Source organism: Phyllopteryx taeniolatus, chromosome 18 (genome assembly GCF_024500385.1).
Source record: "Phyllopteryx taeniolatus isolate TA_2022b chromosome 18, UOR_Ptae_1.2, whole genome shotgun sequence".
Taxonomy (NCBI): Eukaryota; Metazoa; Chordata; class Actinopteri; order Syngnathiformes; family Syngnathidae; genus Phyllopteryx; species Phyllopteryx taeniolatus.
Genome location: NC_084519.1, coordinates 8,091,181 through 8,114,945, shown reverse-complemented (window position 1 = coordinate 8,114,945; position 23,765 = coordinate 8,091,181). Strand labels below are relative to the sequence as shown.

Here is a 23,765-nt window from a genome sequence, read left to right as displayed (position 1 = left end):
GATGCAGGAGATGCTGTAGGCTTACATGGAAAAGGATGACGCGCTGTGGCGACCCCTAACGGGACAAAGACAAGAAGTTAAAAAGCTTGAAGTCACTTGCAAATGTCCTGTTTTTTTATTTTATTTTTTTAACACGGTGTTGAAACAGTGTTACCCAACCTTTATTGCCTCAAGGCACATGTTTTACCTTGCAAAAAAAATCTCATGGCACACCACCAAACGTAAATGTCACAAAAAGTGTATACACAGGTTAATTTTGAAAATTCTGCTATCTCTTGGAAGAGCATTTCCTTATTTTGCCTGTCACTACACAACGCTGGCAAATATAGTTGAAGAAAGATACATTATTTTTAGTAACAATGTTAAAACCAATTAACTGAAATTAAATCATTTCCCTGAATTACAGATTAATGTAATTGATAAATTAATTGATTAATTGAAAAAAACAGAGCTTTTCTTTAAGAAATATGTTCATTTCTGTTGACCCCAATCTTTTGAATTTTTGCTTATGTAAACGCCATCCTTAATAAATGAACACTTGAAATGTTCAACAATTTAACGTCATAAAACGAGCTGTCAAATGTTCAGCGCCCCGCGATTGCCTTCCAGCAGGCTTCGTTCTTGCCACAGGCAAAACGACGTCAAAATGATCCCGCTCAGGAATCAAAGTCGCTAGTCACTTATTTCAGCAAAAGTCGCTTAATATTGCGACTCAAGTTGTCAACAGTAACTGCATTTGTAAACAAGCTCCTCTCTGTTTGCAGCCATGTTGTTAGTGGGAGCAGTGCACGGCAGCCCTTCAAGAATTGATTTTAAAAAATATAAATATTTTTTTTTAAAATGCCTTGACAAAAAAATATTAGAAAATGGCTCAATTCACTCATTTGTGTTTGTGTCAAGAAGAAGCAAAATTCTTCATTGTTTGACATTCCAGTACGCCTGTCCATTTGCTCCCCTGTAGTCTTGCGGCGAGAGGGAAGGTGACCTTCTACTCACAACCTCAGCGCTTTGTTCACACTCAACCTGTCCACACCAGTCAGAGCACTGCAGTGTGCGTGTGTGCGCAAAGGGGATTTGGGGGTTGTTACTCTGACAAAAGTAAAAGTGTGTGCACCAAGTTTCCCGTTCATACACACACACATGCAGGCATGCACACACACTTACCCAATTACACACACAACAATAGCAACACTTCAGTGTCATTCAAATATTGGTGATGGTGTGTGTGTGTGCGCGCACGTGTGTCTGAATGTGTATGTGTGTAGCTATCTGCGGTAAACAGCTGGTGATTGGAGGGTGCGTCCAAATTTGGAAAGCTTCCCTGAAACACGCACGCACGCACACACACACACACACAGACAGACAAACATTAAAACAAGAACCAAAATTAAGGTTCAACAATGAGGTGGCTGAACACTCACTAACACACACGCGCGTACACACACAGACACACACACAAACATTAGCTGTCCCTTACTGACATTTGTATTAGTTTCACATCAGTGCTGAAGTTTGCAGACTTATAGAATCATCTGCACACACACAAACACACACCACACACATGCCCAACTGACCCAGGTTATAATAGTTTGCGATTTTTGTATTCGTTAGTTTTTATTTCATTTGACTATTGTTGCTAGTTCTCATGAGTTTTTTTGTTTTTTAATGCTTCGTTCTTGCTTGTATTTTTCTTTTAGGACTTTTTTTTATATGAGGTATTTGTCAGGTGTGAGATTAAAAAAGTTCACAAATAAGTATTGTGTCATAAAAACTAAACTGAAGATACCAAAGTAAAACAAATGTATTGCCTTAATAACAACAAATCCACCAATCAAATACAGGTGCTGTATAAACAGTCCACAGAAGTTGAAGCATACATAAGTGCCGTGCATAACAGTGCTTCTAAATTGAGATGCAGATAGTGTGCCGGGGTCAACATCACAATATTCAGAACACACACGAACATCAAATGTAACGCCAAGAATGCCCTTGACGAGAAACATATGTGCTTTGATTTTATATGCTTTACTTGCACAGCCTTCTGTCCATCATTGTAAAGAAAAACTCAAAAAAGAATGAGCTGGTCTAGCTTTCCTTCCCTTGCCGCCAAGTTGCCAAATTCTCAAGCAGACTTTCAGATTTGTGGCTGTTATTCCACACCTGCTTCCACTAGAAGACGCTTGCTTGCTTTTATCTGTGACAGAGTCAGTCAAAGAGATTCTTCTACGGCTTTTTCCCGCATCTGCACGAGTGCTGGGATGTCCTAAAAATCGTCATCGTTTATGTAAGCTGCAACTCATTAACCGGCAGCTGTGTTCAAAGCAGAGTTGGCCGTATTGGTAGACGTTTTAGTGCATTTTGACTGATCCTTCAAGACCCACAGAATATTCTGTTCTGAGACAATATAAGCAGCAAAAGTACCAGAAGAAAGAGGAGTCTCTCTTCTTTCACCACATAAAAATGTTTGTTTCTACCTCCTTCCGTTCATTAGTAAGCAGTAGTAAATGGGTTGGTTTCACGAAACATGCCGGTTTCTGACCAGAAAGCAGGGAAAAGAAATGTCAAGCAGAACAGGTAATTTTTTTTGCTTTTGTGATACAAAACTACAAAAACAAGAATGACAAAGGGCTTTTGATGGCAAAATAATTATTTGTTTGCAGATCTACAACTAAGAAACACACTGTGAGCAATGCTGACTCACCATATCGCACCAGAGTTGAACGTCAGTGGCTTTTTGACACGGTATTCGCGTTCCACTCCATAAACTGCGTCCTCACACATTTTCTACAACCTATCATGACACATACTCTGTTTGTACGATATATGTATACGTACTCTTTTGGAGTGCCAGGTGCCTAATCTTCTCCGACTTACGTTTTGGCATTGCTTTCTCTCATTATCGACGTGACAATCCAAGCTTCACCACCTAATCTTTATCTTCAACTCAAAAGCTGTGCTGATTTCAAATCCAACGGCGCCATCTTCAGGGATCTGTCAGTCATTAAAGTGGCTTACAAACCTGAATTTCGCAGATAAGCTGGGCGAGACCACGCCTGATAAACGGACTTGACGAATAATACAATGTACTTCGGTGGCAGTAAACAGTTGTATTCCTTTTGACAAATACAAACGTCCATGGCAGTCAATGAGTTAAGCCAATTAACCAAAAAAGCTTATGTATAAAATTAATTGACTAAGATGGAAAAATGAGGAACATTTTCTCTAAAATCAGTTTGTTTTATTTAGTTTTGTAAACAGAAAATGTCATTTGCTTATCTTTTTTTTTTTTTTTTAAATGCTCTCATTTTTAATTTCATTAATTAAAATGTTTTTTCAATTTTAGTTTTCATGATTTTATTCATTTTCATTTAGCATAATAGCCTTTGTACACACAAATGCAGACACGCACACTCGCGCACGCACACACACACACACACGATGCAGTGAGACAACAACACAGAACCGAGTAACATCTGTGTTGAAACACACACACACACGCACGCACGCACGCACTCACACAAACACACACCTGGATGATGAGGGAGGAACACTACTGGCATGTGAGTGTGTGTGTGCATGTGTGTTTCTGTGCGTCTGTGTGCATGTCAGGTAAGCAACACAGACAGCGGCTGCTCGCTGAGGACCACACCAGGTGGCGGATGTATCTGCCTGTGTGTGTGTTGTGGTGTTTATTTAACGTGATGAAGAGGTGTGCGGCTGGGCTGTATTGGCTTGGACAGCTGCGCCGCTGGGAGCGGAACAGTCGTCACGCACCATCTGGCGTGTGCCCGCACGCACACACCTTAGTTCACCAGTAAATGTTGTGCAAAGCAGCAAGCGACAGTGTTGATGATGTTTTTGGAGTGTGAATGCTAACAATGTTCATATTTACCGAGGCTGCCAAGCTCTGCCCACTTTGACCTCAAACTGCAGCGCTATTTATCATTTACACACGCACACCCCAACTACCAGCCTGTGTTTTACTTTGAAAATCAAAATGATGACACAGAAGAGTAACCGTCAACTTACAAAAAAAAGAAAGCCACATTTAAAATCCCTGTAAAGTGAAAATGTCTTGTAAATTTGACCCACACAGAAGTGTTGTTACCAAGCCTGCCAAATTTTAATGATTAAAAAAACAACAACAACGCAGTCACCAAATGTATAAAATGAGGCTTGAAAATGGTGAAAAAGTCATCTTTCTCTCCACCTTTAAACGCTGTGGGCGAGTTCGCTGATTGCACTGAAACCAGGTCCCGCTCAATCAACCAAATACCAGTACTACAACCTGGAAAAATGGGTGCTACTTTGTTTAGCATCTTTCTTTTGTCTACATAATCAAAAATATGCCCACTAGGTCGTGGCAGGGCTTTTCCACGCCGTGACAACGAGGCGCTCCAAAGTGGCCACGCCAGCCCAAAGCCCTTCTCCACACGTCTTCCGCCTTCTCTGTGAGACATGCAGGCACTCACAGCCAACAACGAGGCACTCTAGAGCGACCACGCCAGTGGACTATCCGAAAGGAAGATGCGTTTTCGGGGTGTAAGCATACAGTCTCATGAAAAAGTATTGACCAACTTCTTGAATTCTTATATTTTCGCATCGTTTCCCCACTTTAATGTTTAAAATGCTCTATTTTAGTGAGAGAATGAAGCGCAGTCAAAGTTAATCAAGTCCAACACGTGTCCACTGAAACTACCTGAGCTAACAGTACACTTACTTAAGTAACTTTGTTTTCCTTCATTTCCTGGCTGCCACTTTTTGTGGAGCACTTAACCATTGAGGGAGTGTGGCTCGAGAGTCCTTCGCTCAGTCTCAACAAGACAGCGCACCATTTAATTTGACATAAACGCCAGCAATTATCCGAGCAGGGAAACAAGTGCAAAGGCTGCCCAGATTTTTTCCCACTTAGACAGCAGCACCCTGAATGGCGATCATTTAAGAGGATGCCCCTGCTCGTTCGCAGCAGCACATAACCCCCCACCCAAAAACATCGCTCCTTATCCTCACTTCTCTGAGCCAGAGAGGAAGTCAGGAAGGGAGAGGATGGAGGTTGGACAGGAATAGGGAGGATGGGCGAGAGGATGACGAGAGAAGATGCGGAGGAGGAAAGTGGAGGAAAAGAGCAGGGTGAAGGGGAAGAGGAAAAGGTAGCGCTAAGGATGAGGAAGAGGGATGATGAAGATGCGGGAAGGAGTAGTGCCACACGTGATTAGCGAAAAACCTAAAATCTCGATTAATTTAACCTTCTACCTCAAATTCGGTTTATGGACTATTATTCCACTCTCAACTCATTTTATTCTGTAAATGTGTATAATTTCAAAACAAGTACTGAAATTAACATGCAAAGATGAACAAGTAAGGGTTATTTATTGAAACAATGACATTGAAAACATAACATAGAATGAAAATGTTTTGTGAAAAATATTTTTTTTCTAAAAACCACAACAACAACAATGGACTTGTATTTCTTGAAATCAAAATAATTAATTTTAATACTGCAGTGTGAATGTAGAAAATCATTTTCTTCTTTTGAAAAAAGCAATTTTTAGTAGGGCTCGACCATTATGGATTTTTTGAGGCAGATTTCGATATTTGGCAGGATAAAATTCCGATAACCGATTAATAAGCCGATTAATTTAAAAAATTTATAATGGATAAAATACTTTTTAAAATTTTACTGTTTGCAATATTTTGTTCATTAGTATCTTTTTAACTTTACAATTTTGCAGATTATTTATTAATGTTTGTTTGGATGCCATTATCTTTGTCATTTTGCAATGTGTTAATGTGGAAAACGTGCAAAAATTTATTTTCGCCGATTTGAAAAGGGCTAATATCGGCCGATTATTTTGGCAAGCCGATTAATTACAATAATTATGATGGTAAACTCCCTTCTACAATTGAAAATATAAACAGTATATGTTGCATCTTGGCGGCACGGTGGACGACTGGTTAGAGCGTCAGCCTTACAGTTCTGAGGACCCGGGTTCAATCCCTGGCCCCGCCTGTGTGGAGTTTGCATGTTCTCCCCGTGCCTGCGTGGGTTTTCTCCGGGCACTCCGGTTTCCTCCCACATCCGAAAAACATGCATTAATTGAAGACTCTAAATTGCCCGTAGGTGTGACTGTGCGTGCGAATGGTTGTTAGTTTGTATGTGCCTTGCGATTGGATGGCAACCAGTTCAGGGTGTACCCCGCCTCCTGCCCGATGATAGCTGGGATAGGCTCCAGCACGCCCGCGACCCTAGTGAGGAGAAGCGGCTCAGAAAATGGATGGATGGATGGATGTTGCATCTTTTTCCAAAAAAGCAAACATTGCCATGTCAAAACAGGAAAAAATGCATTTCTTCAAGACAAATAATTGTTTTATTCATGTATTTTAACTTACACAGATTCTTCGGTCGAGGGTCTTAACGAGGCGTTTAACACAACTGCACACCACGACTGTTAAAAGAGCCAAATGACGTCAGTTATTTCTTTCCATCTTTTACAGTCCTTTTTATATTGTGTAGCATTTTTAAATGCTTCCATTAAAGACATCTGCTTTATGGTGGGACACTTATCAGTAGTGCCTCTCTTTTTTATGTACCATGCACTGTTCTTATACGGTAACATGATTGTGCTTCAAGTGTTGGAAATTATTGGACATGCGTTGGTACTTATTATTGACGAACAGAAAGAGGAAGAAAAACCTTTTTTGCTGCTATATTGAATATTCTGTGGGTCTTGAAAAATCTGTCAAAATGCTGTAAAACAGCTAGCAATAAGGGGAACTCGACTTGCAGTGAATGACTTAAGGAAGGTTGTTTGGACATAGAACAAATCAAATCCCTTCCCATTATTTCCTATGGGAAAATGTGTTTTGAAATTAGAACAACTTTGGAGTCAACCAGCGTCACAGAACAGATTGTGTTCCACTTTGGAGGTTCCACCGTAATTCTAGTAATTATTAATCTCAATTTCTTTCAATAGGTAAGGTAGTTTCCAGCCCATGATGTTTTTTTTGTGATCGTTTTCTTTTACCTTTGAAAATGGCTGGAAGTGACCCAATACTTTTTTCTATAGAGTGGAAATCCATACAGGAGCAAACAATCTGCAGACTACAAGTTTTTAGGCACTGGCTGTCATAAGAAGAATATGGGACAGGACCAAATTAGCATGTGACAGAAACAGTGTGACCAATCAAAAAAGGTTCAGTCGTCTAGTCGAGCGTCATGGCCTCCATTTCACACATCGTCCTCCCGGAACGTGTGACGGTGCGCTAACGATCTGGCGCTATAAATGGATGTTGCATCCCCTGTCACATTCTCCTTTTTCTGCCTAAAAAATTCCATTGCGCTCTAACGAGCGCAAAGTTTCCAAAATTGATTCCCTCGACGCCGGAATCATAAAAAAAAAAACATTAGCCTCTCTCACGTCTGTGTTGTTATTCCTCCCCGGGCCACACGGCAACTGGAGACAGAGTTACGACGTAACTACTTCCCGTCTTGAGCAGCAGTTATTGATCACATTTTTTATTTTTTATTTATTAAATCTGCTCTTCAGGCCGTGGGTTGCTCCTTTGCAGCAAAAAGTATATTAGCACACATCACATCATTATTCAATTAAAACTCCCTTTTGTCCTCTTAACAACCTGATCCAATGACAACAGAAAACATCTATTAATCATATTCATCCAGCTGCATCTTGTACAGTACAGTAGTGCGAGTTTAATTCCTTCTGTGACAAAACTTGTAACTCAAGCTCATCTTCCATCCATCCATTTTCTGAGCTACTTCTCCTCACAAGGGTCGCGGGCGTGCTGGAGCCTATCCCAGCTATCTTCGGGCAGGAGACGGGGTACACCCTGAACTAGTTGCCAGCCAATCGCAGGGCACATTTAAACAAACAACCATTCACACTCACATTCACACCTACGGGCAATTTTAGAGTCGTCAATTAACCTACCATGCATATTTTTGGGATGTGGGAGGAAACCGGAGTGCCCGGAGAAAACCCACGCAGGCATGGGGAGAACATGCAAACTGTGAGGCAGACGCTCTAAGCAGTCATCCACCGTGCCTCAAGCTCATCTTTTCCCATGGAAATGAATGGAAAGACCATTAATCCATTTCAGCCTCTACTTATACTTTATAAAAAGATACAGTTATGACATAATTAATACAATTAAAAACCAATTTATTGTCATATTTTTTTCCTTCAATTGTGCTACTCCTTCTGGGGATTCAGAGAAAAATATTATTTGAATAATAATTTGGAACGCAGAGTAAAACGGTTGGGATGTTGCGAGATTCAGGATCAGAAGTGGAGCAAAGGCAGAGAAGGACGGTGGCAGTCAACGAGTGGAAAATGTGGTAATGGAAGCTGGTTTTAATGGGCGGAGGGCAGGCGATATGGTGGTGGGTGGGGTGGGAAAGGGTGGGTGGTAGGGGTGCGGCAGCTCCTGGGAGGCTATTGGCTTCAAGGCTATTCTGCGCTCCATTTGGATTAGCCGTCAGCAGGACGGGATTAAGCAAAGCGTGCCAGCGTATTACAATATTACAAAAGATCCCGCCAGGCTCGCTGAGCCGACCGCCGCTCACCTTGGCCAATATATAATGTCCACAAAGACTTCCAGATAGAGAACATGCTGACTTCGCATTAAATCATATACTGGAGCGTTTCTCAACATTTATTGAGCCAAGGTACCAATTTTACATTCTAAAAATCTCATGGGCACGTCACAAATCCTTTTGTTAGGCTTTGTATAAACGAATACTGAAATAATGACGAACAAAGACACATTTCTAATTAATAAATACACATTTTATGACTAATTAAGTGAAATTGGATCATTTCCTGTGGCTGCCTGATGAGCTCTCATGACACAGAACCCAGGGTGGGAAACAAGATAATGACTTTACATTGTAACTAGCATTTCTTAGCATTCATTAGCATCCATTTATCACAGTAATGTAAGCACATTCATAACAACATGGAAAACTAAGTGGACAGGAAGTTTAAGTCGATTTCATTAGTGCCATCAAGAGGTGACAGTTGGTTAGCATTAGCATTAACTTGAAACAAAATTATATTGCAGTCATCCACTCATTATATCACAGTTCACTTTTGGCAGGTTTAGTGCATTGCTGAATTTTTCTCTCGTACTTATATAGCGGATGATATGATATATTGCAGGATTTTGATGTGATTATCTTTCCACACGGACTGCTACTGCTACTGCAAACACACGTAGCAACAAGTGTGAGCCAGGAGCAAATCAAAGAGTGCATAAAAGACAATGTCCAAATTTTCGGATCATTTCACACTTAATACAAGAAGCTAAAATGAAATGTGGCTATTACCAAGCACAACTGCCTTAAGTTAGACAACTGCATGTCTACGGTAAAGTAAACATCATTAGCTAATTGAATATAGGCTACCATCGCTAGTTGGAATCAATTGTAATCTGTAACAGGTGGTTTGGATAGAGGGAGGATTTACACAGCCGCAACATATATGTTTCTATTACAGTATATGCATGCAGCTTTAAATATAAATATTGGGCCACTACTTGGTGGACTTTGTCTACTGCGGGGTTTGTCTGGAACGCCCGCGATAAATGAGGAATTCCTATATATCAAAAAACTGTGCCCCAGTAGCATTTGTTAACATTTGTTAGCATCCATTTAGCGTTGGAATGTAAGTACATGTTCACAAAAAGATGAAAGACACGAAGATGTTTAATTTGAGTTGACTTTGTTAGCACCAGCGTGACAGTTGGTTAGGGTTATCTTAACCTGAGGTGCATAAAAAAACTGAACAACTGTATATTATAGCAAATTTTCATTTAATCAGAGACAAGATCAAACATTATCACGCTAATTCCAACTAGCAGCTAAAGCTATGCTACGTACACATTGGAAACAGAACATCAGAATGAAATATTTGTAAATAATAATTGGTGTGGAAAATGTTTAATAACTGTCGACATGAAGACGCTAGCTCCACGCCCACTGCATTCCAACTAGCAGCTAATGCTAACGTATCAGACATTAAACCAAAACAAGCCGCAATTGAAGATTAAGCCATTTGCTCGAATCCAACAGCTGCCGCACCACAGTGGCATTTGTAAACATTCCTTAGGATCCCTTTATTCTTGAAAAATAAGAGTAGCTTCATAAAAAAAAATGTTGACCAAATGTAGTGCAGACAATTAGCTAGTAGCTTGAATCAACTGTAATTTAAGCTTAAATAAAAAAAAAATTTAAATGACAGATGACGTCGTTAGCTTGTAAGCAAACTTCATTGTTGTTCTGCTGGCATATTTTCTTGAAGACTTACATTTTTTTAATAGTTCATAGTTAGTGCATCTTTCCGAGGATAAATAAAAGAGTGATGACGACACTTAAGTCAGAAGGAGTGAAGCAAGGTGTAAAAAACTGAGAAACGTTTGGCTTGTGTAGCGAGCGGGCTTCATCAAGGACATCTGCGGGGCCATTAAGAGCTTCGTTTTTTTATTCTGCGCTATAGGCCACCTGTGAGTGCAGAAGCTCAACGGTCGCATACATTATTTGACATTACGGCTTAAGCACCGCCGCTCACCTCCGTCCCAGAGGGTACATTTATGTACTCGTTATTTATTCATTTCCTACTGTCTCGCGCTGAAAATTTACATTTAGACTAGTTGGCATCACTTTATCTTGTTAGCGGCGGCTTGCGTCAATTAACAAAGTTTTAAAGGTCCCATATTTTGGCTATTTACACTTCCGTAGAGTGACTCTCTAACATGGACTTAGTATAAAAGTGTCAATTTCATTTAAAAAAAAAAAAAAAAAAAAAAACACCATGGTTTTGTCATATGAGGGTCCAGAAAAGGCCCCTCTGAGCGCTATTTCTGTTCGACCCAGTTTTTTTTACCCGCTTTGTCCATATTGGGCTAAGACCGCCCCCTTTCCTCTGATTGGTTGTCTCCGTGTAGAAGACCTACTTGTAACAGCACACGTGTTTTGTTATGTTTACAGCGCTGGCTCGGGAGCGGAGAGGTAGGCGGAGATCTTCGCTAGTGACGTAGATAAGGGCGATAAATTCGAATGACCTGATTTCCGGCCTTTCGTCAGAAAAATGTCTGGCACTCACGAATGCGTGGACGATTTTAATTCACATTTCACGTTTAATAAGGCACCATTGAGACAATATCACATCCCAAATACTTGAAAAAGTTTGTTTGGCAAAATACAGGACCTTTCACCATTTTAGGGCTCGCAAAAGGATTGTCTTTTTTTATACTGCACATTCCACACGCATCCGCGGCTCAAAAAGTCATCACATTATATAATTACTTATTGCAATAAAATATTTTTGGAAACAATTTTACATATGCATTTAACCTTTTTATGTAATGAATAAATATTTAATGTATTGTAAATAAATACAGGTAAAATAAACAAATAACATTTTTATTTTATTAAATATTTTTATTTATTGTACGTATTAAAATAAAAATCCATCCATCCATTTTCTGTACCACTTATCCTCACAGATGTCGCGGGCGTGCTGGAGCCTATCCCAGCTATCTTCAGGCGAGATACACCCTGAACTGGTCGCAGGCCAATCGCAGGGCTAAAATAAAAATCTTACATGTACCTTTATTTTTATTACACACTCTAAATTATAAAAAAATATACAATTTTACAAATAAATGCATTATGTATTAATTCTAAATAAACATACATAAAAATTGGCATTTTTTAAAATTTATTTTGTTCAATAATTGGTTAATTAATGACAATTTAATTAAATGGAACAAAACATTGAATTGAAATAAACTTTTACATACACATTTTAAGTAGACATTGGCTCATGACCAGTCTATTGTTTGTCTATATGTGGCCTGCGATTGGTGCAAGGTGCAAAGTTTCGCCCCAATTCAGTTGAGAAAAACTGCAGCTCATCCAGCACACTAATAAAGATAAGGTGATAAAGAAAATGGATGGATGGATGCTACTTTAGTGTCAGAAAAACAACAACATAAAAAGAAAAGCGCATATTTGATTGGGGATAAAAAAATTACAGTGGGTACAGAAAGTATTCAGACCCCCTTAAATGTTTCACGCTCTTATATTGCAGCCATTTGTTAAAATCATTTAAGTTCATTTTCTCCCTCATTAATGTACACTGAGCACCCCATACTGACAGAAAAAAACTGAATTGTTGAAAAAAAATAAAAAACTGAAATATCACACAGCCATAAGTATTCAGACCCTTTGCTCAGTATTTAGTAGAAGCACCCTTTTGAGCTAATACAGCCATGAGTCTTTTTTGGGGAATGATGCAAAGTTTTTCACACCTGGATTTGGGGATCCTCTGCCCTTCCTCCTTGCAGATCCTCTCCAGTTCTGTGAGGTTGGATGTTGAATATTGGTGGACAGCCATTTTCAGGTCTCTCCAGGGATGTTCAATTGGGTTTAAGTCAGGGCTCTGGCTGGGCCATTCAAGAACAGTCACGAAGTTATTCTGAAGCCACTCTTTCGTTATTTTAGCTGTGTGCTTAGGGTCATTGTTTTGTTGGACGGTGAATCTTTGGCCCAGTCTGTGGTCCTGAGCACTCTGGAGAAGGTTTTCGTCCAGGATATCCCTGTACTTGGCCGCATTCATCTTTTCTTCGATTACAACCAGTCTCCCTGTCCCTGCAGCCGAAAAACACTCCCACAGCATGATGCTGCCACCACCGTGCTTCACTGTTGGGACTGTATTGGACAGGTGATGAGCAGTGCCTGCTTTTCTCCACACATGCCACTTAGAATTAACCACTTCACCATCTTGGAGTCCTTCACGTGTTTTTTTTTAGCAAACTCCATGCGGGCTTTCATGTGTCTTGCGATGAGGAGAAGCTTCAGTCGGGCCACTCTGCCATAAAGCCCCGACTGGTGGAGGGCTGCAGTGTTAGTTGACTTTCTAGAACTTTCTCCCATCTCCTGACTGCATCTCTGGAGCTCAGCCACAGTGATCTTTGGGTTCTTCTTTACCTCTCTCACCAAGGCTCTTCTCCCCCAATTGCTCAGTTTGGCCTGACTGCCAGCTCTAGGAAGGGTTCTGGTCATCTCAAACATCTTCTATTTCAGGATTATGGAGGCCACTGTGCTCTTAGGAACCTTAAGTACAGCAGAATTCTTTTTGTAACCTTGGCCAGATCTGTGCCTTGCCACAATTCTGTCTCTGAGCTCTTCAGGCAGTTCCTTTGACCTCATGATTCTCATTTGCTCTCACATGCACGGCGAGCTGTAAGGTCTTATATAGACAGGGGTGTAGCTTTCCTAATCAAGTCCAATCAGTATAATCAAACACAGCTGGACTCCACTGAAGGTGTAGAACCAGCTCAAGGATGATCAGAAGAAATAGACCGCACCAGAGTTAAATATATGAGTGTCACAGCAAAGAGTCTGAATACTTATGGGTGTGTGATATTTCAGTTTTTCTTTAACAAATCACCAAACAATTCAACAATTCCGTTTTTTCTGTCAATATGGGGTGCTGTGTGTACATTAATGAGGGAAAAAAATGGCTGCAATATAACAAAGAGTGAAAAATTGCAGGGGGTCTGAATACTTTCTGTACCCACTGTACATAAAAGCCTTTGGCGTGTGCAAGCAGTGAGTCAAATGAAAGATGAAGACCTGATTTTACATGTCATTATCTCCTCATCAGCCACACGGCAGACAAATGAAACATTGATGGGCGACAACAAAGACTAACGAGTATGAGGCAGCGGCGGCGTTGACGCCCTGACGCACTTCATTTCCTGTTGTGGCACCACACAAAAAAACATTAAAAATGAACTTCTCGCTTGACTTAAAATACAACACGTGGCTCCTCCTCTTCCTGTCGGAGGCGCTTCATCATGGCGAGGACTTGATTAGAGGAATTAACCAGGCCACACTGAACGACTCAGGACTTGTCGCCAGCCAATCGCAGCAATGTAGTTGCGTTTTTAAAGGATTAGTACATTTACTTAATTTGAGTTGACAAAATGGAAAATGTGAAAATAAAAACAGCTACATTTCCTAAAATAAATGTGTCTTTAATTCCGAAGCGTGTCATGATATAAATATAATAAGAACATTAAAAACTGAGTGCAATATACATTTTTCTTCTCCATATTACAGAAGCTAAGTGTGCGTGCATGTAAATCGACCGCAGCAATTTCAGTTAATCAGCATGTCCGAGCAAATGGGATTAAAATTATGATCACTTGAGCGGGATTAAGTCTTACATAACAAAAAAACATTAGCTAAACTGCATCTTTTTTTTCAAATTTATGGCCAACCAGCACAAAACCTGTTCAGATTGTTGGACGTATGAAGTGGATAACGTGATTGCAACACATGAATCAATCAGAGACTGAATGAAAATTGAATGCTTCCAACTTTGCAGGAACACTTTGTGGAACTTCCTTTTCTTGTCGAGGTCTGACTTGGTCTAGTTTGGTGTGGAAAAATAAACATTTCCACAGACACACCCCAGAAGAGTTGAGACCGTTATACAGTATTTGCAAACAACTCAAATTTTCCCCCACTTTTCACATGCTCTAGGCATCCCAATACTTTCGCCCATAAGAGTGTGTGTATGGAGGAAAATGCTCGGATGAGTTTGTTGTGGAATAACTTGACTTCCCCTCACTTTCTGTAATGGGGTGCCGACACATGACTGTTAGACTACAGCAGTACCTTGACTTACGAGTACCCCAACTGACAATTTACTTTCAACTTGCGAACTGTCACATGGTTGAATTTCGCTTTGAGTTGAGAGCAAAAATTTTAATTATGAGCAAGCAAAAAAATAAATACAAATATGGAGCAAGTAAGGTACTGTAGTTACCAATATATCTATTTAGTGATTACATTAAAGAAAAGTGTGTTTGATTGACAGCTGCTTTGCAGAAGTGATAAATTTCCCCAGTGAGCCAACTCTGGTGTAACGTTTATAACGCTAGAAAAATACAGCAAAAAAAAAAAAAAAAAAGATGGAGACGATAAGCCTGAATGTGTGCGCACGTATGCATGTTGTGATCACGCCGCGGTTGAACACGCTGCAGATGTTCAACAAAAGATGTGAGCGGAAAACACATTGGGGATGAACCGCTCCAATTGTTACAAGGCGGCTGACTGCAGCAATTTGTGTGTGTGTATACACATTTGTTTTCATCACGTTTTGGGGACATGGATCAGTTTCCACCATCACGGATGGTGGACTGAAAAGCAGGTATTAATTAGAGGTGCAACAATTAATCGATTAAAAAATATATATATATTTTTTTACTCACACACACACACAATTGAAATGTCCTCACACACTACCGAAACGCTCTCACTACCGAAACGGACGCACACGCATGCTCACACACACACACACACACACACACACACACGCTCACGCTCACACACACGCACACACACACCGCACACCCAAGGACATTAATACTGATGACTAAATGGTATCAGCTCTCTAGTAAGTATCAATCAATCATCAATCAATGATGGGCCTCTATGATTGATCCTACCTGGCAGGAGGTATCGACATCCCAGTGGTCCCATTTAAACGTCAAATTATTATTATTATTTTTTTGAAAGCCAAACGACAACACCAACGACACGCATCTTTGGAACTTGGGGATGTGACAGCAGACAATAAAAAATGCTTTGGAAAAAATAACGGTGTGGTTGGTGAGCTGGGGCGGAAAAGAAGCTCTAACAGCGAGCAAACGATGAAGAAGATGCAGCAGGTAGTAAAATGGACACCGCGATGCTGTTAAAACACTAACAACATCAATTATTCAATCTATGGCCACTCACACTCATTCACTGCAACACGACTACACAAATACAGAACGCAACACACTACATTTGGACACTAGGATACATTTCAGAACAAGTTTACACACAACACACTGCACTATATTGAAGTAAACACTGCACTGAATTTAAGTGCACTTGCACACACAACATAACCTTTAACAACACTTGAGTTGACAAGTACACAAGCAGCAGGAATGTTTCTTTATGATCGTCTCGCCGTGCCTGAAATACAGAGATTCAGATTTGTTTTTAAATGCAGTACGGGTTCGGCCGTGTTGCCCGGTGTGCGGCGGCCTTTAAGTACCCGTGCACAAAACTAAACAGGAAGTCCGCCATTTTTGGTTTAAAGCGGTAATTTCGGGCAAATTCCAAGGCTTAATGATGTCATTAACGTGTAGCTAATAACTTTTCTTGAGAATGATCTTGAACCTCTAACATTTTTAATTCCTTTGTTTTTTTTTTCTTTTGTCTGGAACGGTTGCAGTTGCCATATCAACACGTCAGCGGCCATGTTGGCTCCCAGCATGCCACGGCTCATTGTCTTCGTGCCTGGATCTCTTCCCCGCTGAGGGAGGCGCTCCAGTTCACTGAGATAATAGCACAGCGCTGGCTGGAGTGCTTTATACCCACACGCACACACTTATCTGGGCTCTCAGAATCTCCTCCTCCTCCATCCCCTCTCGTATCACCCCATCTGACCTGCAGCAGCCGCAGTTCTTCTTTAACTTCCTCTCACTGCAGGAACATCTCGACACCCCCGGACCCCGCCAAAAGAATCATCAAATAACAGCAGTCTTCATCTCGCTTGATTTCTTCACCTGCCTCCTTTGCTCTGCTGCGCCACTAATCTGCTGCCTCATTTTGATTTGCATGCGACAGAGTTCAGCTGTCAGTCACTGTTGCAAAATAAATAAATAAAGTTGTGCAAATGATGATTTTTCCCTGGCTCCGGATAGTTTTTAATGATTACGTGTGGTACCTTGACTTGCGAGTTAAATTTGGTCTGCGACCAAACTCATAACCAATTTTCTCATACCTGTATATCAAAACAATTCCCTTCATTAAAAATTTATTGAAATGCCATTAACGCCACCATTTATTTTTGTTGTTTTTAAAAGTTCCCCTCCATCTTTGATGTCTTTTTAATCAGGCTTCATAGTGAGCAACCATAGTTTTACATACAGAAAACGGAGTAAAATGAATACAAATAACTAATGAAGTGGATAAATGAAAATTAACATCACTTTTATCTTTATTAAAGACACTTGATGGCATATACAGCGAGGAGGCGAAAGAGGGGGGGCAGTTTCTCAGTTTTTTCTTGAATTCTATCATGTTTCTCACCTTCTTTACCCAATGGCCTGCACTCAGAACTTTGTCGTATTGTGTAAAAAGGCTTCAATAGACAGCAAGGCATATTCCACAATGCAAGCTTTTATTAACAACTGAAGGCAATAACAAGCCTCCTGGTCTGCTCGGCAACACTCAGACAAGTTAAGGCAACATCGGGAACATCCAGTCAAAGGTCAGGCCTTCAAAATAAAAAGCCAGTATAATAAGAGTTTCAGCACACTTCCTTTGGCCCCATGGTTGGCCTGTTTAGCAGTTGCCTGAAGTCTATCTTGTGCTTGTTTATTGAGTGCAACTGTTATATAAGCCACCATGTGGCCCAAGAAAGTGTGCTGAAACTGTGTTATCATATTGCATATTTGATTTTGAAGGTCTGACTTTTGACAGTTCAGATGAGTTCATAATAAAAGCTTGCATTGAACTTGTGAAATGCTTCAGATGAACGCGCATCGATTCGGGAAAATAAATGGCCGAGTCACAGATTTTCTGAGTGAATGAACAAAAACTAGGACAAAATATAGACGAAAACAAAACAGAGTTATACAAAAACTACAGTTCCACTGTGCTATAGAACAGAGGAGACCTTCTTCCGGCTTCAAAAAGAAAAGGGAGTGTGCAGTTTTTCTGGATGTTTAAGGGCACGCGTGGCTTCAAAAGTGTGGGAAAGGCTGCTCATGATCATAGGGGGATTTGGGAGGGGCGGGGGTGACGATGTGTATCATGTACCCCCCAACTTGAAATGTGTCAGCTTCAGAGTTACTGAGACATAGATCATAGCATGCGCACACACGCACACACACTTCATCACCATCTTCCCCCCCAGCAAGATAAATGTGCGTTATCAGCCCCCCCCCCCACACAAACGCGCAATTCCCCAAACCATCCTCCCACGCTCTTCTCACTTTCTTCCCCGCCGCCCTATCTCAGAATTTCCCTCCTCGGAAACCCAAGGAGGCACACGACGACTCATTATGCGCTCACGCACGCACGCACACACACACACACACACGCACGCACGCACGCACGCACACACACACGCACACACACACGCACACACACACACACACACACACACACACACACACACACACAGAGAGAGAGAAGGTGCTCAGTTTCCCAACAGATGTTCTTCGGCATCATCAGCATCCCACCAGGGCGTAGACTCCGCCCAACATGCACCCAATTAAAATGGATCATGTTTGGATCCATCTGGCAACCAATCACTACAGACCTCATGACGTATGTATGATTTTATTTTGCTTTGCAGACTCAACTGTACAACCGTAGCCTTCCATTGGGGTTCAGAGCAAACTGGTTAGGGACGGACAAAAAGGTCAACACACGTCAGGATTCATTTCACTTGTAAACCTTCAAGTAGACAGACCGACTTGTTGAAAATGGGCCCTAGCTCTACCCTTAAGGTATCGTAAAGAATGATGCCAAAAACTGAAAGGTTCTTTTGGTTTTGTTTTGGCGGGAATGTGTCAAAGCTCCACTATTAAGCACAGCACAAAAGGTGGTTGGTACCCAGCGTTGAGGAGTATCTAATTACATTAAACTAGATTACATAATTAACATACAAATTACATTACTGGGAGAAAATTTCTATGATTGCAATTTTAGTTACGTTTCAAAAACAGCCCCAAAAGCTCAGAAGGTTGACTTTTAAACCGTTTTATCTTTATAATTTTGGACATTTTTAATGACATATTAGTGCCATCACTTATCTATGAAGCGCTATTGTACACATTTGTCATTAGGTCATTTTCTACATGTTCTACATGTTATACAGATAACGCAGCAAACACATTATTTGTTCTTTATTTACATTTCATCATGTTGTGTTATCAGTTGATTATTTGTGTAAAGAACAAATATGTGGTTAATTCCCCAAAAAATGATCTATGATTTTAATCCACTTTTCTTTTTTTTTTTTTTTTTTTTTTTTTTTTAGAGGAAACATCACAGGGTAATGTTGATGCATTCCCTCAAAATTAAGAAAAGTAATGAAAATGTATTCAAATGTGATTAGTTATATTACTTTGAGAAAGTAATTGAAATAGTTACACTATTATTTATTATTGTAACCAACTATATTTCCATAGTCATCTTCCCAACACTGTTGGTACTCACTAACAAAATGTGCTATTGTACATATTGGTCATTTTGTGGCCCAGGAGGACCCAAATGTGTTCAAAGGTGTTTCATATCACACGCACACAGTTCTTCAGTGGAACAGGTGATAGTGATTTTGCAGCATCAGCGTCTGTCCAGGAGAGTCAGAGCCTAACGTCAAGCTGCCACATCCTGTGCACACGCTTCCTCCTAACCTTGTGACACCCAATCAAAAGTGAGTTTATGCGGGGGTCAGCGGGGGTCCGGCCCTCACGCAAACCAACCTTGCCACAAGCGCCTGCAAGTTGTTATCTGCCGCGGTCCGAGCGGTTCGCTGCTTATCTGCGCGCTCGGCTGAGAGGCTTTTCACTTAGCTAATTAATTACATTTCAAAGCACCAAGATGCTTTCCAATTTGAAAAATTGACTTCTTTGTGGCGAGAATAGGCTATTTAAGGATGATTTTTAAACAATAAGCACCAGGGCACTTCCGAGTGGCAGAAAAAAAGACCTGAACTGAAACCATGACAAAAAAAAAGATATACAGTTGTCCTCACCATTATTGGCACCAATGAAGTCTAAGTATTAAATGTGGAGTATCGCTTGAAGAAAATGAATCAAGTGAAACAACATTTTTCGATAGAGAACTTGTGTTTATTACAAAGAGTAAATGATAAACAATATTTTATGGAAAGATGAAACAAAAATTTAGCAATGCACACAAACAGCATGTTTACAGATGGCGCAATGAAGCCTTTAAGGAAAAGAACACCCTGCCAACAGTCAAGCATGGTGGAGAATCCATAATGCTGTGGGGCTGCTTTGTTACATCTGGGACTGGAGGCCTTGACAGTATTACACATCATGATATAAGAAAATTATCAAGAGATTTGAAGAGTGACATGTCTTACCCAGCGCAAGAAAGCTTGGTATGAGGCGAAGATAATGGGTCCTCCAGCAAGACAAAGACCCAAAGGACATATCCAAAAGCACACAGGAATGGTTGAAAAGGAGAAAATGGACTGTTTTAAAATGGCCAGCAAAAAGTCTGAAATCTACCATTGGGGAAAAGAAACCTGCATATGTTCAAGACATTGAACAAATTGCATTGGAAGAGTGGGAGAAAAATACCACCTGAGAAGTGCAAAAAGCTTAGATGGATACAAGAAATGTTTGGAGGCTGTCATCGCTGGCAAATGTTGTGGAACCAAATATTAAGGAGGGCTGCAAATATGCTGCACATGCGGTTTTCATTTTTTTAATTTTTTTTTATTAAAATATCTAAGTTGAAAAACAAAATTGTTAAATTAATTTGGAACTCCAATTAAAAGATCCTGGTGATATAAGTTTGGTACATTTCCATTTATTTCTGAAGATATTATACACGTACAAAAACTGAAGGGGTGCCAATAATGGTGTACGACTAAAGGGTTAGGCTTTTTCTCATTTCTTTGAAAAACATCAAAATTAACATAGCCGAACTTGTGGCTGAGGAGGATAATTGAACTGGATGTGGTATATACTGCAGACATAGAGTGGTGCCTTGAGATACAAGTTTATTTTTCTCTGTGACCACACTCAACTCAAGACACTAGTAGTTCAAATCATCTTTCCCCAATGAAATACAGTACATGGAAGTGCCATTAATTGATGACAGCATCCCATAAAAACAACATTTTGTCATGTGTTGTTTCAATGGGAAAAATAGCACTCTATAATATTGTAAAAAATAAAAATACAGTAATGACATAGATATAGAATGTAAAGAATTTCAGTTTTGGATATTTTTGCTTTACTTAATGAACTTTGTGCTGCACCCTCTGGTGTGCCTGCCTTTACCACCTGGGGGGACGATCAGACAGACAAACGGATGTATTGCACATGGAGACAGTCTCTGCAGTGATATAAGACATTCTTTGCAGAAGATAAAGAATTGTGTTGTGATACTGACTGTCTACATGTGTTGCATCCCTAAGGCAGAGTTGTTTAGTTGTTTTAAATAGTGTGTAATTCTCTTTGTTTTATCTTTGGTTTGACAGTAAACTTCAAATGGGAGTGGCATTAAACAGCTTGAAGCCTCTTTTTTGAAGATTTGTTTACCAATTCTATCTGCCCAACTGCTGCTTGTTGTGAATGAAGTGAGTTGAGTCGAGTTTGCTGCCACCAAACAGCGCTCGTATCTCATGTTTGCCCAGGTCAAATAACATAGAAAGCGTTTGTTTGCTAATGGTGCCGTCAGAGAACGTTTGGGCTTTTGTCACCTCGCGTCGAGTGTGCGTGTTTTCGCCCACCTGTGGTGCCGTGTGTCGCTGAGCACTCGGTTGCTAGGGATGCGTTCGCTCTCCCGCTGGTTGAAGGCGTACAGCGTGTACGGGTCATCGCCGGGCCGCCAGCGTCGGGCGCTCAGGTAGCCGCGCTCGTCGAAGCCGTCCAGCATGTCCTCCCACTCGCTGTCTGACATCTGTCAAGCGAGTGCACAGCCGGGTTAGGATCACAGAAATACGGGGCGGGCCATGCATTTGGTACCTGATGCCTTCAGTGGGGACTTACCTGACCTAATCCAACTCTTAATAGCCCCGCTATTACATCACAATCATACAAACCATCAGTTCTATGCAAAAAGGCAATAGAACAGTGTGCAACTGTGTCAATTACATCAAGAATCAAAATGTCTCTTAATAACATGACAAAATGAGATGCGAGAGATGCTGATTATTAAATGTTTGTCACACACGTTTTTTACTAGTCCAACTTGGCTTGCTCTGACCAACCAATCAGAGGATGGGAAAGATGCTGACACTGCCTTTGGGCCAATGAAAAGCTATGTTATGACTGTGACGCATCATGACATAAATCTGACATCAGAATCAGAATCATCTTTATTTTGCCAAGTACGTCCAAAAAAGACAAAAGGAATTTGTTGGAGCCGCTCAAGTACGACAACAGACAGTCAATTGACAGAACACTTTTGAGAAATAAAGACATTGAGAAAAACTGTCACAGCAATAAAGGGTTGCTAGTTATCTGGTAATGCCGGTAACAATTTATTTTATTTTTTTTGACAACTGTGCAAAAAGATGCGGAGTCCTCTAGCACTTAAGAGTAGTTTGAATGACTAATATAGCAATAGTCCGGTGCAATGACCATTGTGCAGAGGGCGCAGAGACTTCAAAGACTGTACACAGTTTAAAGTGACTAGTAGTGGGATAGTCTGGGACAATCTCGATTGTGCAAATGTTGCAGATACTCCTCAGTCAGTGTGCAAGTGGTGCAGATGCTACTATGACATGAGTGGCCAGTATTGGTCATCAACAGATATGCAAATAGTGCAGCGTAGCGAGACTACAACAGTGTGTGTACGAGTAATATATAATTGGCCCGACAGAAATGACATCCATCCATTTTCTTTACCGCTTATCCTCACAAGGGTCGCGGGAGGGCTGGAGCCTATCCCAGCTATCAAATAATTAATTAACAATTGTTCAATACAATAGTCAGATGGAAAATGCTGGCTTCGGGTGGAATCCCCGTATCTCCAAAAGCATCACTTTTAAAAAAAAAAAACAACCAGCATGTTTGTTGAGCCATCAACATTACATCATAAATGAGAGCAAGCCATTTTCAACAATTTAGATTGGTCAGGCATTTGAAAAAAATAACAGACTCAAGTGGGAACTGACCAATAGTATCGATGTGTGAAAAAATAAGAAATTGACCAAATTTGGACATACGGTTTCAGCCCAGCACCAGCGATAATGTAAAATGGTTTATTCTACTAAGATTTGTTTACGTATTTCTTTACAATACATGAATACAAAATACATTTTAATTTAATCAATCCATTTTAATTATAAAAAAAAAACTGCGAAATTAATGCAACAAAGATTGCAACACTCTCAATAATGTTTGCCTCCTCTATTGTAATGTTAGTTGGGTAGTGTTTTTAGGGCATTTCCATAAAATAATTTAAGATGCGTATATTTCGCACACGCACACCAAACACGCGCGTGCATACACACACACACAAACACACACATTGGCCACAGATACATGCATAAAAACTGACAGGGTGCTCAGGCAAGCGACATTAATGTTATGCACGGTCGGTCATATTCTCTTGGCCTGTTCTCATTCTCCCTCATTGCTCAGTCGCACACTTGCTGATGCCACACTTTGTCTAAATGGGCCCATTAGGGGGCCATTTGTGTGTGTGCGCGCGCGCGCGTGTTCTTGTCTCCAGTCGTTCCCCTGGCAGCAGTAACGATGACGCGTGAAGAGCAAGAGTACAAAAGAAAAACGACCAAAAGAGGAGACAAAGCAAAGATGGATTAGGCAGGAAGTGAAAGATGAACAAGAAGTTGCAAAGCGGTGGTCCAAATAAGAGAACAAGTCCCGAAGGCCTCTGATTGGTTGCTGTTGTGACTTTTTGTCTGTCAAATTTCTGCTGAGGCCATCAGTTGATGAAT

General features: G+C 40.6%; 1 protein-coding gene across 3 annotated transcripts in view; it reads right to left on the bottom strand.

The window, feature by feature from the left end:
* Positions 1–23,765, bottom strand: part of galnt14 (UDP-N-acetyl-alpha-D-galactosamine:polypeptide N-acetylgalactosaminyltransferase 14 (GalNAc-T14)) — an 80,077-nt gene that overhangs the window by 44,551 nt on the left and 11,761 nt on the right. For all 3 annotated transcript variants that reach the window (XM_061754352.1, XM_061754354.1, XM_061754353.1), the window contains exon 2: positions 21,591–21,760. In XM_061754352.1, the coding sequence (XP_061610336.1) occupies positions 21,591–21,760 (170 nt within the window). The remainder of the gene's footprint in view (positions 1–21,590; positions 21,761–23,765) is intronic.